The 19,059-nt window shown below is 34.5% G+C and overlaps 1 protein-coding gene across 1 annotated transcript in view; it reads left to right on the top strand.

Annotated features, from left to right (window-relative positions):
• LOC143251570 (transmembrane channel-like protein 3) overlaps window positions 1-19,059 on the top strand; it is an 81,038-nt gene that overhangs the window by 18,345 nt on the left and 43,634 nt on the right. Inside the window, exons 3-8 of the mRNA XM_076502842.1 lie at window positions 6,118-6,252; window positions 8,190-8,286; window positions 9,176-9,257; window positions 11,659-11,765; window positions 14,911-15,009; window positions 15,611-15,750. Coding sequence (XP_076358957.1) covers window positions 6,118-6,252; window positions 8,190-8,286; window positions 9,176-9,257; window positions 11,659-11,765; window positions 14,911-15,009; window positions 15,611-15,750 — 660 coding nt within the window. The remainder of the gene's footprint in view (window positions 1-6,117; window positions 6,253-8,189; window positions 8,287-9,175; window positions 9,258-11,658; window positions 11,766-14,910; window positions 15,010-15,610; window positions 15,751-19,059) is intronic.

Genomic DNA, 19,059 nt, shown 5'->3' on the forward strand with positions numbered 1-19,059 from the left:
GTTGTAAAAGTGTTTATAAGATCAAGTGAATTGGAGTAAAAGAAATCCTGTTCGCTTCTTATTACTTTTCAATCATAGGCTCCTCTAACACCGCGCCCTCAAAAGTACCCTCTTTTATCTTTGAATCCCTGTGATTTTAATGTCCTCTGCACGTTACTGGTACGAAATTACCTCAAACTTATTTATTAAGAGCTCCAAATAGGAACTCATAAAAGTCACATAGACGTAATAGGCAGAATATCAAATAGTCATTTAGAGAGGAAACTATACAGTCTAAATTATATCCATCAGGGGTTAAGTGATGCATAACCTCTGATGCTTACGATTAAGGTGTTTTTTTATATATAATTACATATAACGGAAGCATCTTTTCATGTCCTAAGATAACCTTTCATTAATCATAAATTTACATAACTTCCGTCCAGGGGACGGGTACTCCACAAGTTAGTCATCAACAAAGCTTCAAGCGAAATAGAGTTAGATATTTTTAGCCTATATGGTTTCTAACACTTTATAGTAATAATTACTCCATTTAAAACATAATATATTTTCTTGAATCATTTCAACTATATAAATAGTCATATTAGCTGAGAAGATTTTCACTTTTATTCAAATTTGTCCAAAAACCGTTAAATATTTAAACTTAAATTATCGTATTCACAAAATAAGAAAGTCACCTTTTACGATGGATTAGAATAAGGCAACTTGTTCGCATTTATTTATTTCATTTTTTAGTTTATGTACTATACAATACTGAGCTATGAAGCACTCTCCATTTTCTATGTTTTATTTATCTTATCAGATTTTTTTTTCTTTCAGCTTGTGACTCTCAAGTGAATGAACTATTGGTAACTATTGGTTACCGCCCAAATAGCTAGATGTGGTTACTGCATGGACACTATATATTTTACTTGGGTATGAAATACCAATTGAGTAGAAGTTTTCCATGTGAGTGAACAGCACGCAGATGTTCACGGTTAAATTATGATGATCGTTAGTCATTCAATGCAGCAAAAGAGGGCGTTGTGGCCTACATAACAGGTCATATTAAATTTTTAGATTAAAACACAGATATAAAACATTATAAATTCAAGCTACACAAGTATTTTTTACGAGAAATTTTCGCTGATGCAGAGCAGAGCTTATAACTGTTCTGTGTGAGGGGATTTTGTAAATAGCTTGAGAATTTGGCTTCGCTGTTAAATGAAAAAAAATTATTATTCTGCGAAGATTTTGAAAATCATTTTCAATCAGTTTTCATTGCGGATTCGTCATTCTGGTAATGGTTAGTTTATCCTGTTATTTCTTATACGAGTTAATCAATAATAATTCAACTGAATTTTCATAATTACATAAAACTTTAACTTTTGGAATGTTAAAAATCGTAATAGTATTATATTCTGCACAACGTGTGGTTGGTACAAGTAACATTGTTTAAACAATGCTAAATACCAATATTTACGTTACTACCATAATGTTTAATGCCAATAGCTACGTTATTGCACAATGTCATATAATAACAAAGGTTGTTTTCTGGCTTCAATGCTAAATAACAAGATTTTCGTTGCTATCATAATGTTTAATACAAACAGTTATGATACTGCACGAGGGTTGTGTCATGGCTTCAATGCTGAATACCAAGAGTTACATAACTGTTACCACTTTAAATACCAATGGTTATATTGTCCATTATCCGTATTGTATTCGTCAAATTGTACCTAGATTTTTAGCACTGTTTGTTTTTCGAAACTGAAACCGTTTGCATTTTAATTAATTGTTTCTTTCTATTTTAAATGTGCAACAAGTTTTCAAGTTAAGCCATGCCGAACATTTGTTACAAGTAACACGAAGAAAGATTTTGCTTGAAGTTAAACAGTCTGGTCTATTAAGAAATAACATAAGTTGTTAAGAAATAACATTTTGATTTCTTTTCTTAACAACGTGGGGACCAGGCTTTGCCGAAAAAAAACACTTAAAAAAACAAATCGTGCCTACCACTTAGGGGCAGTGGGTGCGTCATAAGAATGACCGTCAAAGCCCAAGTGTTGGCAATGGATCCTGTAAATAGTTGCTTTCCCTTTAGTCTATCGGTTTGCATTTATATATGGCTATATCTTTACGCGAATATTCCAAATAAAATAAACCGTCTAATCTCCTCCGCTTAGATAAAAGTTTATAGACAAATCAATTTTAAATTTCAGATGTATTATTCTGGTTCTAATAAAGTATGATTGACATAAATGCTTTAAATTATGTTAATTCATATTCGTGTGTACGATCATTCTTAATTACGGGTGTAGCAAAGGTGGTGGTGTTGACAAAAAACCAAATAATAATTATTCATAATTACTAATAAAGCTATACTTTGTTTTACATTTCTTTATAATTTTGTGCATATTAATTAAACATTGTTAATTAGAACCAGTAATTGCGTTAAAGTAATGCTCAGGGAAGTTCTTGCTAAAGATGTTACCGAATGATGCGTTCGGTCACTGTTACCACAGTAAAAATATAATAAATAATAAATCTGAATGGGCCACACCCATCGCCAGAAACAAAATTAACGCAATTCTTCTTGGATTGGGAGACCACACCCTGTTAGCTCACCTGTCCGCTCCGCCTTCACACTGAGGTGTTTAGATCTAATTTACAAATATTTTCTACGAATTCAGACAAGTAATATAACGTGTTTTCACCCAAGTGACCATGAAGAAATTATGGTCCACCTGTTTGATAACATTAAAAAAATAAAAAATAATATTAAAGATTTATGGAATTTCAATCAAGGCGTGATCTGTATCTGTACTATATTGTAAAACATAAATTCAAAACAGTTACTCAAAATTCATTCGTGCTTATTTATTAAATCGAATATTTTTACTGTTTCTTGGTATGGTAAATGTAGAAGAATGCTGTAACAACAACACTGATAACTAGGTTTCACAGTAATAAGCTAGAGCTTTATTTAGAAGTTATAGTCCATTAGTGGCGGCCCGACATGGCCACGTGATTAAGACACTCTAACACTGCTAACTTACGAACGGCTATCACAGATAGCTCTCGTGTAGCTTTACGCGAAATTCAAAACAAACCAAACCATTAGTGGCAAATAAATGCTGCGAGATAAAATGCAGGTGTTAAATTCCATCTTTTTCGAGTTTTCTGTAAAAATATTCATTCAAAAGCTCAGATAGTTAGTTATGCATCCTAGGGTGAAACATCCGACACATCACCCACGCTCCTTGAGGATTCCCCCTCGCTAATTAACAATAGTTATTGAAGTCCCCGTACTCTACAGTTATCAAGAGGTCTAGTTTCCCCACTGAAAATATGGTTAAGTTTAAGCGAATCGTGTTCAGAATCAAACCTTTATAAAAAATAAATAAATCATTTCCAAAATATCTAAATATGGTTTAGTTTTATGAATTTTTTCTCACTGTCAGAGCGCCACATATGGTAAAAACGAATGTCAGAGTACGATGTATTTCAATTATTATTATTGGACAAGCAAATGTGTGGAGTGTCCAGTGGGATGGGATGTAATGGAGAGAAAGAATCTCATTGGATGAATCTGGAACTTTCTGTTCAATCTACTGACAGTACAGTTTTAGTAATGAATTATTTAGTTAGAATACAGACTGTGTTTGTTGTTAAGCGCAGAGCTATACAATGACTATTTGTGCTGTGTCCAACAAATGTATCGATCCCGTTTTTTTAGTGCCTTAAACGTTTTGATTTAACGTTGAGCCACTAGAGGTCTCTTTTTGCTACTGTTGTGCAGCTTTTAACACTGGCATGTGTTATTATTTTTTTTCTTAAATGTTTCAGGTTTCTTATAGCTGGCCCGGCATGGTCAGGTGGGCTAAGACGTTCGACTCGTAATCTGAGAGTCGCGGGTTCAAATCCCCGTTGCACCAAACATGCTCGCTCTTTCAGTCGTGGGGGCGTTATAATGTTACGGTCAATCCCACTATTTGTTGGTAAAAAAGTAGCCCAAGAGTTGGCGGTGGGTGGTGATGACTAGCTGCCTTCCCTCTAGTCTTACACTGCTAAATTAGGGACGGCTAGCGCAGATAGCCCTTGAGTAGTTTTGCGCGAAGTTCGAAAAAAACTCCTTATAGCTGATGAAATATTAGCCCGTAGGCTATTAGTGCATAACTAAACACTCGGATAATCCGAAATAGTGATGTGCTTATAAAAGTATCAGGTGCGTATCTGTGGATATGGCAAATACAAATAAAACATGTTCTCGCTGTTTCGTACGGCCAGTTCACTGTCGGAACGGCGTTCGGTTTTATAGATACTTCTAGAATAACGTTCCGGCTCTGTTCAACAACTGAGTGAATATTCTAAAGGCCCTTGTCGTTCATGTTGCTAAGACTAGATATATAGTAAGCTGTCTTTGTAGACGCCCCTAATACCGCACGCAAAATTAACGTTCCAAAGAATCTCGTGGTATACAGCTTAAAATATATCAGTTAAACGTAAATAATTAACGGAGAAGTACAAAGATTCTGTCCACCCATATCATCAATTAGAAATTATGTGTATACAGTAACGCCATTGTTTCCGTGCAGAAACACCAAAAAAGAAACTTTTAGTTAAAGAGTGTCCAAAGTCATTAGCACGCACGTCATTGACCATCGTTCACTTCCTCTTTACCGCCGTGCATATATAAATGTATCTATAAATGCTGGTTTCGATGCGGTCACTGGTACAGCACTAATACGCTAGGCGGTTCGGTAACTCCCAGGTTTTTGTTTCTTATGTTTTCGCTAGAGTGGTGATAGAGTTTTGAAAATTAACATCATTAACAGAGTTTAACATGTATTATTAGCAGCAATAATGTATTCGGTAGTCTTAATGTTGGTATTTCAGTTCTCTTACCAGTCCGTAAGCATTCAAAGTATAGTTTTATAACAGTCATAGACATATAGAGGACATTTTCTAGTAGAACTCTTTGTTGCTTCAAATGTATCAGTGAACTACTGTTTATTAGATTCTGGCGTATAGCCCATCAGAAGTTACGGAACAAGTATTACCAACCCCACACCATGGCATACCCTAACCTGACGTTTCATAGCTAACTGAAATAAATAAATTTTGCGAAATCAAGTTTGGCCAACACAGACAGAAAAATGCAGTCGAAGCAGTCAAATGTCGATAAATTCCTTTGTGAGCTAAACAAAATTAAAATAATTCATAGAATAATTATTCGTAAAAATCAGTTAGAAAAGCCAGTGTGTGTTTGGTAACACTACGCTCTAATAATGGCTTTTACGTCATGTCGCTGGGAACAAAAAGTTTTGAATTTCGCGCAAAGCTACACGAGGGCTATCAGCGCTATCAGTCCCTAATTTTGCAGTGTAAGACTATGGGGAAGGCAGCTAGTCATCATCACCCACCGCCAATTCTTTGGCTACTCTTCTATCAATGAATAGTGGGATTGATCGCCACTTATAACGCCCCCACGGTTAAAAGAGCGAGCATGTTTAGTGCGACGTGGATTCGAATCCTCGACTCTCCGATTACGAGTCAAGTGCTTTAACCACTTGGCTATGCAGGGCTGGGATGTATTGAAAGTATAAAATTAAATGTCTAGACAACAAAACTGGAAAAGTATTTGTCGATTTCTTAATTTACAGTCTCCGTTTATTGAAAGGTTTTTCTTATTAGAAAAGTTTATGACGTAACAGAAACTAGTTAAATTCAGAAACGATTTAAGTTTAAAACTGAATCAATATTTTTACCCTGATAATAACCTATTGGATGCTCTCCATGAACGTGCTATACTCAACATACTTCTGTTGTTAGAATTCGTCCATCATACATGGTAACTTGAGGTCTTATAACGCTAACATTGGGGTTCAATAGCCGTAACGGACAGAGCGCCAACAGCCTATGGGACACTTTAACGGAAACGTAAATAGAAAAAGGTTGAAGCATTTAATAATACATTGAAAATTCCTTTGTTTTGTTATGGACATTGATTACTTCTGTAAATATTTTTATCTGTCATTTTATCTTTTCTATGAACTTCTTAGAAACTCTTGAAAATAATAGCTACTTTATCCTTCTTTTGTAGACAATTCTGATCGTGTTTTGTTTTGTCTTTAGCGAGACAGTAATTTCCATTGACGACGCTGACGCAACAGAAGAAGAGATACTAGAAAATATGAGGTTGTACAAATACGTCATTGAGTCCATCAAAAATCAGCCCTGGAGAATGAAGAAGAAATACAAAATATTACGGTAAGATGCATCCCAAAACAAAGCTCTTCGTCATTGGCTAAAAATATGACATGAATTATCAAAACAAGCGCAGCTGATTTACACGAGGTACCTTAGATGTGAGTTTCTATATTTTGAAATACATATCTTATAACTTCTTAACTATGGGACATCCTCTACATTTTGAATATAAATAAGATTTTATTTATTTTGTTTTCTGTTTACATTCATTTTGTCTTCTGTATTCTTACTTGGAAATGAGAATAACAACAGTAAAATAGATATCCAATTTAGAAGTTTCCTGTAAGGTTGACAACTGTACAGAAATTAACTTGAATACTTTGTTCGTTGAATATTATATGAATTCTATAAACCATACTTAGGTGGTTATATTTATACAAATATTGAAAAGGTACTGCAAGCATCTTTGTTTACCTCCATCAACTTTGAGCGAGGGATCCCAGCTGTCTCTACGCCAATCTAACCTTGGACTTCCGTTCATATTATGAATACAGAACATAGACAGTAACGTATACCAGTGAAAGAACATTTTAAAATTGAACAGATAATATAACTAGGCGTTTTCTCAAGGTTATGTGCAAGACGATAGATATTTCAGTTTGAAATAAATATTTTAACCGATAGTTAAGTTAATCACGTGCGTGACATAGAATTTAATTGGTCTTGTTGAAGGCGTGCAAGCCAATAAATAAATATAGTGCTAATTGTGAAAAAGCGTAATATTATCCTATATATACTTCCATCCAACGCTAATCAGTCATATATACTTATATAGAAGAATAAATCCGATCATCTGTGAGGCTGAACGTAACATAAGCGTAAGATATCATGAAACTCTTGTTCTGTTTGTACAATAATGTATCAAAATTTGTACTTTTCACAGTGTATTTAAAACTGTCTGTATATCATTACCTTGATAAGGTCCGGCATGGCCAGGTGGGTTAAGGCACTCGACTCGTAATTCGAGGGTCGCTGGTTCGAATCCCTGTCACACCAAACATGCTCGCCCTTTCAGCCGTGGAGGTGTTATAATGTTACGGTCAATACCACTATTCGTTGGTAAAAGAGTAGCTCAAGAGTTGGCGGTGGGTGGTGATGACTAGCAGCCTTCCCTCTTGTCTTACACTGCTAAATTAGAGACGGCTAGCGCAGATAGCCCTCGTGTAGCTTTGCGCGAAATCCCAAACAAAACTTTGATTAAAAAAACAGAAGTTCATACCCAACACGACGTTTTCGTGTACTTGTCAAAACTTTAAGAACGTATTTAATGCAATACACAAAACTGTCAGAATAACTAAGTTGAAGAAGGCCAGATTAAGAGTTTGTAAACAGTAGATACAGAGTAATAAGTATGAACATTCTGTGATATTATTGAAGCTAAGTAATAATACCTGAATATCAGTAACGTATATCTCTTTCAATATTAACATTATAGTCTATTAAAATGAATCATCTAGCTATAACCAATAATTACCTGGATATCAGTAACTTATATCTCACTCACTCTTAAAATTATGATAATATATTAAAGTGAATAAATATAACATGATGTTCTAATCTCCGAGGTGGAGAGAGAACTAAAATAGCTCTTTATGTAGATCTACAATAACAACAATAAATGGATTTTTAAATAATAAATAAAGTTCGTAAATCTGCAGTTATGAGATCTTATGTTTACAGTTTTTTTCACGTTTTTGTTACATCTACTTATTTGCTCACTTATTAATTTAGAGTTACGACTCTGTACGTTGGCTGGAGAAGGTAAAATGATTCGCCCACACTCGTGATTTTCCGTTAAATATTAAAACAGGAAAGCTACTGATCGACGAACGACGTTCGATACGACGAAAACTTGATAATGTTTCATCTTAAATATAAAACAGAATATTTGATATTTCAAAACTTACCACATTAATATTAGTATTGTTCCTTTCCAGACGTGCAAAATCCTACGTCAATAAACATGAGGGCGAACTTGCTCACAGCAAGCGATCGAAAGACATCTTGGCTAAGTACAAACTTTTAATGAACAAGGTAATAAAAACGTGCATAAATAAATTGTATTTATCTGTTTTTCTGTTTATATAATAATAGTAATAATAAATGTAATACTTGATAATATATTCATATGGGAACACAAAACTCTTAATTAAAAACAAACTTTCAAATATAAGAAATTTTTAATGAATGCTCTTCAGATGAATCATAATAAAAATGTTAATAAACTTGAATTTAATATTTATTTTAAAGTTTGATTTTAGTGCATTCAGCCCTCACTTTTATGATTTATTCAAAGCAGAGTATTCTTATATTTGTGGTACGTTTTTTTTTTTTGTTTTAATTTATGGTTTTACTCGCCCAAATCATTATTTGTGAGAGATCCTGTAATGATTATTCTGTTAATGAAAGGCTTAATATTTGTTGTTGGATTTTTTTTTCCAATAATAAGTTAAATGACTAACATTTATCACAGAATATTGAATTAATATATTAAGTAGAAGCAGGTAAGACCAACAAGTTGTTATCAAAAGATATAAAAAATATTATAAGTAATAAATTATTCTTAAACCGTATAGTAATCCTCAAATTATCGACTTATTTTTATAATATTCATTTTCGGGTGAGTTCAGATATTGCATAAAAATCTGTTATAACACCCTTTGTAAAGATCTGGCCAAAATATATGGTGAACTCAGTAGCTAATGGAATTGAATGCAGTACTAATGATACGTTTATTTAACTCATGTTTCATTAGAGAAACCATTTTAACTATATCAATAGAACAACAAATAGTTCAGTGCATAAATAGGCTAGAAAAATTGTTTAAAAACTCGATAGTCTCGAAGCACATTATTAAATCGAGGTTACTTCGTAAGAAGACTAAACTAAGGAACATTGTAAATGTGCCTTCTTTGATTTACAGTGGTTCCAGAGGTTCAAAAGGGTATTGGCTAATCTTGTTGTCACCCTCACTCCTTGGGAAATGAGAATCAAAAGAATTGAAAGTAAGACCATAAGAAATAGTTGTTTATTTATTGTATTGTATTTCGCTCAAAGCTACCTGAAGACTATCAGTGGTACTCGTCTGTAATGTAGAAGCGATATACTAGAACTAAAACAACTAGTCAACACCATCAACCGCTATATCTTTGGCTAATCTAATCGAATCCTGGGATAGATCGATACACTGCAACACCCATCCAGCTGAAAGAGCAAGCATATTTGATGATAGGATTCGATCTCACGATCCACAGATCGAAAGTCAAGAGTCTATCCATAAGGCTATACTAGGCCTGCAAGAAATAATTCACAAGGCGTCAAACAACGATGCTTAGAATAATGTTCGAGCAAATGTGTACTTGTAATTCTAAATACTGATTAGTTCTTCTGGAATATTACCAACAGTTGATTAAAATTATTGTTAGTGGGGAGATTTTTAGCTTGAACTACCAGTTGTTCACACTTTGTGATAAATTAGCTTTTCAATAACCCTCCAGTGGCGCAGCAGTATTCCTGTGGACATATATTGCTAAATACTGGGATTGGATACCTGTGGTAGGCAGAGCACGAACAGCTCTTTGTGTAGTTTTGTTGTTAATTACAAACAACAATGACTTTTCAATATTTCAACAGATTGCTTAGTTATTGAAAGGATTACTTTAATCAGCAAATTACAGTTTTAATTCAATTACATTCTCTGAATGCAGTTTAACTTTGTGTAACTTCAAACCTCTTTCAGATTTTAAAGATAATGTTCTAGTACATTTTAACGGGAACTTACAGCATTTATAAGGAACAAAACATTTAAAATATGTGTTTTAAAGGTTGGAAATTTAAAAGTGTTTATGTTTATTCAAAAATCTTGTAATGTGAGTTGAAGATTGGTCTTACAGTTTAAATATGTCATCACATCGTATAATACTGTTTGATATTTATGGCATATCGCTTTAGCCAAGTTACATATAGGTGGCGATACTGGAAAATATCACAAAACTGGCTCTACGTGATGTACTCAATTTTGTGATGTTATATTTGAAGTTTTTTGTCATTTTACAAGTATTAATCACCAGAGTTGGTGTTGTTGAAAGAGATGAGAAGGGATCAGGTCCCCTTGAAATGTCTTTGTCCTCTCAACCTGATGCTGTTCATTAATCTAAATTTAGAGTTTCTTCACCATCGTATGTCTTCTGTGTCTCCTGTTAAGGAAGGTTGGAGCCTACATTATTAACTACCAGTTACTTTGGTGATGTTTTATTAACTTTTGTCCCCGTGAAAGTTGATCATGCGTATTAGATAATTACAAAACACATCTATCTCACGAAGAGGGCCTGGCACTAGACTAGTACTTTACTGATTGGAGGTTCGAATTCCATCACCAAACGTGATCACCACTTTTAGCCATCGGAATGATATAATGTGACAATCAATCCAAATTTCGTTGGCAAACAAGAGATCGCGGTAGGTGGTGTTCAACAATATGTCACTTTTAAATTAGGGAGGGTTACCACAGATAGCCCTCAGGTAGCTTTGCGTGAAATTCAACAAACAAACAAACTACCTTACACAGAAATGTTTTTGTTTTGTTTCTATATGTACTTCCTAGCTATGGCATATATCATGTTACAGCTGCGTTGTTTAACGTAGAATGTAATCAGTGTTAACGCCTTTGGAAAATTCATTGGTTTGCGATCCGTAAACCTTGAGATAGATTTGAACATATAATGATGTTATACTTTAAATTATTTATACTATGAGTAAGAAATTACTATTTTATCTCTTATTTATATACAATAAAAGTTACAAAGTAGTGGCAGGTTTAACCCTAACAGTAATAAATAAAAGGCCAACATAGTGTTAAATCTAACATCTTTAGCCCGATGCTGTGCGAGAGTATAATTTTCAGTTGTGATTTTAATATTAGAGTTAAACAACCTTATAAGACCAACTCTGTTTTTTACTTAGACACTTAACGTTTCGCTTTACAGCTTCTTCAGGAACGAACTGCTAAAACATAAACCGTAACTGTTACGGTTTGTGTTTCAATGGAAAGCTACTAAAGACGCTTTAAAGCGAAACTTTCTGCGTCCAGTGAAAAAAACAACAAACAAACCAGGTGTTATAAAGTTGTATGTTTCAAGTCTTAAAATGTCTTCTATCTACGAATTTACGTTACACAAATAAAGTAACATTTAAGCTATGACTCTTGAGACACGTGAAACAGCTGAAAGTCGTGTAACTTTCGACACCAAATATCGGTACAAAACAAACGCCATACGTAAATACTAATAATCGTTTATATTGAATTACGAAAGGTAATACTGGTATAAAGTACTAAAATATATGTTGTAATTTACTGTAGTAAAACGTATGTCCTGTAATGGTAAAATTATTCGTGTTTTCTTTCAGGTCATTTTGGATCCGTGGTAGCGTCTTATTTTACGTTTCTTCGTTGGGTGTTTTGGATTAATTTTTTTATCACCACTTTTGTGTGCTGCTTTCTGATGGTACCTGAGGCAAGTATTATTTTATTTTAAAATGGTAGCAGCATTACGTTGTCAAGACTTGGTTCTAATTAAAAACCACCAACTTTCTATAACTTGGTACCCAAAGTAACCATTAAGTCACATTTAGCTCGGTACCAGATATACATAGTAAATTATAGTGCGGTTCGAAAAACATATTGAGCTTTTTAGCAAGATAACAAAGGTACGAACGTTATTTAAGTAATAAGTTACCTTATCATGGGAGGGGGCAGGTCCGGCATGGCCAGGAGGTTAATGCATTCGATTTGCAATTTGAGGGTCGCGGGTTCAAAAACATAGGAGTGTTTTCAGTAATTAAAACAAACTAGTTGATCGTATAAACATGTAACTAAAGTCCATACTGTGTAAACAACTACACTGACAAACACAACACCAATTTTGTTTATAAAATAAAATGCAATAACTGCCAAGACTTCTATATTGGAGAAACATGCAGAAAAATGGAAACTAGATTGAAAGAAAACAAAAAGCATTCACACGTTTAAGAACACTGCAAATCAAATAAACACAACATAATTTTAGAAAACATCCAAATACTAAATAAAGAAACAAACAAACAAATGCAAAATTAAAGAAGCCTTACTTATACAACAACTCAAGCTGAAAATAAACCAATATAAAGGAACAACTTTATACCTATATTAATAAATATAATCAACATCTAAGCACGCCCTCTACCTTCCTACACTCAATTACACAACCCCTTCAAACATGTGGTCAGCTATCGGTCAGTTACCTCTTTCTTTCTTTGTGAACCTGACGATAACCGAAAAATTACGATTTTTTCGATTTTTTTGCGTTTAATTTCTGAGAATCCAAAAATTACTCACAAATTAATACATGATATGACCTCCTTCCTTTATTTTTCATAAGATCATCAATCCGCTTTGGCATCAAGTCCACGAGTTGACTGCAATCTTTACTAATTTTTGAATTGCGGTATCACACCTCAATTATGGCCTCAATTAGCTTATCTTTCGTAGTACAGGCTTTTCCCTGAAGTCTTTCTTTACAAATCGCCCAAAGATTTTCAATAGGATTTAAGTCCAGAGAGTTTCCAGGCCAGTCCAGCACCTTTATTCGCGTTGTAATTGTGAAATTCTTCAAGTTTCGATGTGTGGCACAGAGCCAAATCTTGCTGAAAATTGCCAGATCCATCTGGAAATCTCTTTTTCAATTCTGGAACGACTGTTCTCTGCAAAACTGATGTACTGTGATCCTCACATCACACCTTCTACGATATGTAAGCCTCCGATGCCATAGTAGCTGAAAAAGGCCCAAAACATTTTCTTCAAGGAATGTTTTACGAACTGATTGATGTAAGATTCTCGAAGTTTCTCATTTGGAGATCTGTGAACATGCAGACTTCTTTGACCCTGTATGAAGAAATGAGTCTCGTCACTGAATAACACCTTTCTCCTTTGTTCTTGTGTCCAGTTCTTGTATTTCAGACCCCATTGATACCGTTTTTTCTTCATTGAGTTGGTAAGTTGTTTTTTGACTGGTCTCCTTGCCCTTCTAACGCAATTTCGAATGACGTAATATTCCTCAAAATTTCGTCATATATCCCAAAAATAGATCGACCGTACTGCAAAACACACCTAATGATGCCGTCTGTGTGACAAAATGACTATTAAAGGAAATCAGCAGGTCCAGTGATCCTACACCGGCCACCATGCTGAAAATATTGTAAAATGACCATTTGTTTCAACTAATTTGCACAAGGATGTATATAATTAATAACCTATCATCTAATTGCAACGCCCCCTACAATCTCGTATCCGTTTACATTCTCCTCCCTAAGACTTATGCCTGCCTTGGCAACGGTCAGTTGCAAACTATCTCTTTGTTCACCTGAGAATGACCTAAGAAGGTCAAAACTTTGTTCTCTGCTTTATTAGTAAAAGGGTTAATACCCATACCAACCATAGTGAGATACATATAACATATGATCGTCAATGTACGTGTACAATCCAGGCAATACAGTATGTAAATAATTGGGTTTTCGTAAATTAAAATCAATGGCACTCCTGTGTTGTTGTTTTTAACGTTTTTTAAGCAAATTGTTTACCGCAGTAATTACAAATGTTTCATTTTTTGGAATATTGTATTTGTTTTACGATACGTTGGTGTTTCATAAAAATTATTATTTATTTTGATTTGTCACATAAAAAGTTGAAACATCCAGTAGACCTTGTTCTGAGCATTAATATAGCCGCAGTTTTTAGTTGTTTTTATTGAAAGAAACCGTAGTTAGTTTAGGGCTTGTTCACACTGGATTGTTCATTTTTGTTTTTCGCATTCATTTCAGTTCGGTTCGTTTAGAGAACAGTGTGAACACCGAGAAACAAAGTTCGATTGGAAAACGAATCAAGCAAAAATGAATACACCAAAGAAGTAGTTTCGATACGGTTAGTAAAAGAACTAAGTTTGTTTCGCTTTAAAAACATTAATGTAATCATCGGAAAGTCACGGTAAATGTCGACAAAACATGGAAGAGAAGCATGTGAGAAAAATTCTCCAGATAATTTCCAACGAATTCGGCAGATTTGTACATAAGACAAGTGTGGACAACTTAGTACACTCATCAAAGCAAATTGACTGAATTGAGGTCGTTTGAAACGAAACTACTGTGATTACTACTTTATTCGAGCGCAAAAAGTTTTACATTCGTAAAATACCCGGCATGGCCAGGTGGTTAAGGCAATCGACTCGTAATCTAAGAGTTGTGAGTTCGAATCCTCGTCATACCACATATTCTCGCCCTTTCAGCCGTGGGAGCGTTATAATGTGATGGTCAATCCCACTATTCGTTGGTAAAAGAGTAGCCCAAGAGTTGCTAAATTAGGGACGGCTAGCGCAGATATCCCTAGTGTAGCTTTGCGCGAAATTAAAAACAAACCAAACAAAAACAAAACATTGGTAAACAATCATATTTTAACGTATTTTATGTGACAATTTATGAGGCAATGTTGGTGTTGTGTTTTAAAAGCAATTCACAAGTAGTTATTACACTGACATGCTACAAGCTCAACATGACCTATTTGTGAGATGTTTTATACGATACACTACGTAATGACCTTTGTGCATTTAAATTTATTATAATTTGTGAAAGGTTTTGAGAGGTCAAGAGGATTCTACAGGGATGAGGAAAGAAATTGAAAGTGAAGAACAAGATAGTGCTCTAAATCTGAAGGCGATTTGGGATTTTGAGGTAAATTAAAATGAAATAGCAGTCATTATTATATTGATGACGGTAACACGTCTACAGAAACTAGTTGGCTGTAAATTACATTAAATAATTATACTTATTACTGTGCCGAAGAACGTCATTTGTTTGCAGTTGTTACTCATAATTTACCACTACAATTTGCTTTAAAAATAATTATATTTATGATTTTATTTCTACAATATACATATTTATAGAGGGCGGGGCAACATTTTATAGAAAACAAGTGATTAAATGCTGTTGGCACAGTTGTTGCTAAAGGAACCACGAAGACAATTTAATTTTTTTCTCTCGAAGTAATAGCTAGACATTAAACCATATGAAACAGTTCTAAATGAAACAGCGGTATATGTATATGTATATTCGTTTCACTGTGTATTTTCAATTTCACGCTTTATACACGATTTGTTAAAGAATTCATTAATGGGGAGTTTGAATATCTAAGTTGTCATTTTCGCATGCTGTCATTTTACAAATTTTTAATATTATTCTGCGTGTAACATGTATTCTATAATACTGTATAATCAGTTGTTTAATGCTGATTTTCTCGTCTGTTACTGTATTTATTTATGCTATATGTCTCTAGGGCTACCTGAAATATTCGCCATTGTTCTATGGTTACTACAGCAACAGAGAAATGACCGAAGAAGGCTATCGTCTACCATTAGCTTATTTTCTCACATCTCTAGCTGTGTATATTTTTAGCTTTTTTGCGATTCTTAGAAGGTACGTACAAATGAACTGTTTATTGTCTTTAAATCATGTAGAATATATGTATGTCTGTGAGCTCATAACGCTAGAAACTGGGTTTCGATACCAGTAGTGGGCACAAAACAAGTAGCCCACTATGTTTCTTTCTGCTTAATATGAATATCCAATATAAATTTATTTACAACAGCAAGTCAGGTGTACGAAGTCAGCTTAATACAAAATTTCATTATCATTTAAAAAACAAAAATCAACATTAATTGTCAAAACAATAATGCCGAAAACCAGTTCATTAAAGATATGCTAATAAAAACTGTTCTCGTAAAAATCCGTTTAAAACATCTTTAACAATACAAATATTTTGTAGAGGCTATACTTGATTAGTTATTCCGAATTGTAAATTACGGTTACTCTGTGTAGTGTTTTTACGGTGTCAACTTGTAAATACTAATCTATTGGCAAGAAGATATAGTAGAACCTCGATTAACGGGCATCTCGATATTCCAGATTAAGATGGCCCGGCAAGGCCAAGCGTGTTAAGCCGTTCGACTCGTAATCCGAAGGTCGCGGGTTCGAATCCCCGTCGCACCAAACATGCTCGCCCTTTCAGCCGTGGGGGCGTTATAATGTGACGGTCAATCCCACTATTCATTGGTAAAAGAGTAGTCCAAGAGTTGGCGGTGGATGGTGATGACTAGCTGCCTTCCCTCTAGTCTAACACTGCTAAATTAAGGACGGCTAGCGCAGATAGCCCTCGAGTAGCTTTACGCGAAATAAAAAAAACAACAAACCAGATTAAGAGCAATATCTTTTGTTTTGTTCTTGTACTCTATGAATAGGGCAATTATGTTTATATGTTTATACCGTATACCGCTAAACTCCAAACATCTCAGAAAATGACCAGTGTTCGAACACTTGCAATGTTTATTGTATCTGCTCCAACACATATACTGTAATAAACGTTTTCACAGATTCAAAATACAATCTTATTACTCTGGGGGATTCTTGTCCTAAACACTGTAGAATACACATGCTGATAAATTCCAGACCGTTTTCTTGTAGAAGAGGTCAAGCCTGGCTTATTACTGTGTATGTTTGCCTTGTTGCTCTTGAGTATTCAGCAAATTTCTAACTCCAGTCGTTTATAGTAAAATGAACTGTGAAATGTTCAGCAGTCAAACTTTGAAGAGAAGTGTCAATAACATATACAGAAGGGCACAGCTGATCCACCTCCTGAGTTCTCTTGGTGACAAACAATATAGGAAGGAGGTAAAACTCAGAAATTTGGTATATTAATGGTACCTTACTATAGAGGGTATTTGGACACAGTCAGAAGTGTGCCCTTAATGTCCATGAGTGAGCGTTTTCTTATAGCAAAGCCACATCTGCTGAGTCCACCGAGGGGAATCGAACTCCTAATTTTCGCATAATGTCGTGTTTTGCTGTAAATATCCACAAATGAAGCAAGACTAGACTAAATATCGATCATATACCAAATATAAACAAAAAGTTAAAATGATTACTGAGTGGAGATAAATAAGTCATCATTATAGTAACTATAATATAGTTACCAAATTAATATAAATAATTTCAATTCAAGAAAATATCTTCTAATAGAATATGACTAATTCTTTCTATTGCTTGATAATTCTTTGTTGCTCTTGTTGGATTTCGTAGAAAGCTACGTGAGAGCGTTTGTTTTGTTTTGAATTGCGCGCAAAGCTACACAAGGGCTATCTGCACTAGCTGTCCGTAAGTTAGCAAAGAAAGACGAGAGAGAAGGCAGCTAATCATCATCACTCACCGCCAACTCTTGGGTTACTCTTTTACTGGATTAACTGTCACATTATAACTACCCCCATGGCTGAAAGGACGAGCATGTGTAATGGGAGGGGAATTTGAACCTACACCATTTCAATCTGCACTAGATGTCCCTAGTTTTGAAGTAATAGACTAAGCAGATGTTGATAATTCTTGTTAAGCGCAAATCTATATAACGAGCTGTCTACGCTCTGCCTAGTATAGGTATCGAAACGCTATTTTAGCGTCAGAGCACTTCGAACTAAATGCTGAGCCACTGGGGGAAGAGACAGTAGGGGAAAGCAACTAGTTAACACCACTTACCGACTGCTTTAGGGCTACTCTTAGAAGACAGAATAGTGGGATTTCGCTTTAACGCATTTATGGTCCAAGGTAACTAATGTGAGTTGGAACCACAGAACCACCGCTTCACAGTCCAGCATGCTAATAACTAAGCCAAATTTTTACCTCCCTTTTTTAAAATAAACAACTTATTTATTTTCAAGAAGAACACATTTTGTCATTTAACGAGTTCCTTACTGTCAATGGCTAGTAACTGAATCTAAGCAATGCAGAAAAACCAAAACTACTTTAAAACTGAGTTTGGATATTAAAATTTGAATAACGTAAAAGATACAAAATATTACATAACTCTGGTCACATAAGTAATTGAGATAAAACAAACATATAGCGAAAATCATGCATATATATATATCATTTTAAAAATACATATCTCAAAATATCATTTTAAGTATATTTTCAACATTCGCCCGGCATGACCAGGTGAGTTAAGGCGTTCGACTCCTAATCTGAGGACCGCGGGTTCGAATTCCCGTCACGACAAACATGCTCGTCCTTTCAGCTGTGGGGGCGTAATAATGTGACAGTCAATCTCATTATCTGTTGGTAAAAAAGTAGCCCAAGAGTTGGCGGTGGATGGTAATGACTAGCCGCCTTCTTTCTTGTCTTACATTGCTGAATGAGGGACTGCTAACGCAGATAACTCTCGTGTAGCTTTGCGCGAAATTCCAAAACAAAAACATATTTTTAACAACTGAAATGTAAATGTTTTTTACGTTAACGAAAGGTTGAACGTTACAGAACATTTTGATTTGCTGTAAGTGTAATATTATGTAAAAATCTGTTAGAATTTAGTAATCATTTCTGAAAACTGGTTCGTGTATTTATTTGTATTATGAGCAAAACTACACAACGAATTATCAGCGCAGTCTCCACAAGAATGTAAATCTAGGATTGGCTGATTGGTTGATTGGAATTAAGCACAAAGCAACACAACGGGCTATCTGTGTTCTGCCCATTACAAGTTTCGAAACTCGATGTGAATCCGCAAACATACTACTGTGCCACTAGGGTGCATTAAGATAGGAAAAAGTTCTTTGTAATGATTGTTCTAGATAACAAGTCAAGCATCACAAGTCTTCCTACATAATATTTTAATGATTGTTTCTGTACAAGTAATATCGACTATGTTTTTACGTTGTTTTACGAATAGAATTATAAAAAAAA

This window comes from Tachypleus tridentatus, chromosome 6 (genome assembly GCF_004210375.1).
Source record: "Tachypleus tridentatus isolate NWPU-2018 chromosome 6, ASM421037v1, whole genome shotgun sequence".
NCBI classification, from domain to species: domain Eukaryota; kingdom Metazoa; phylum Arthropoda; class Merostomata; order Xiphosura; family Limulidae; genus Tachypleus; species Tachypleus tridentatus.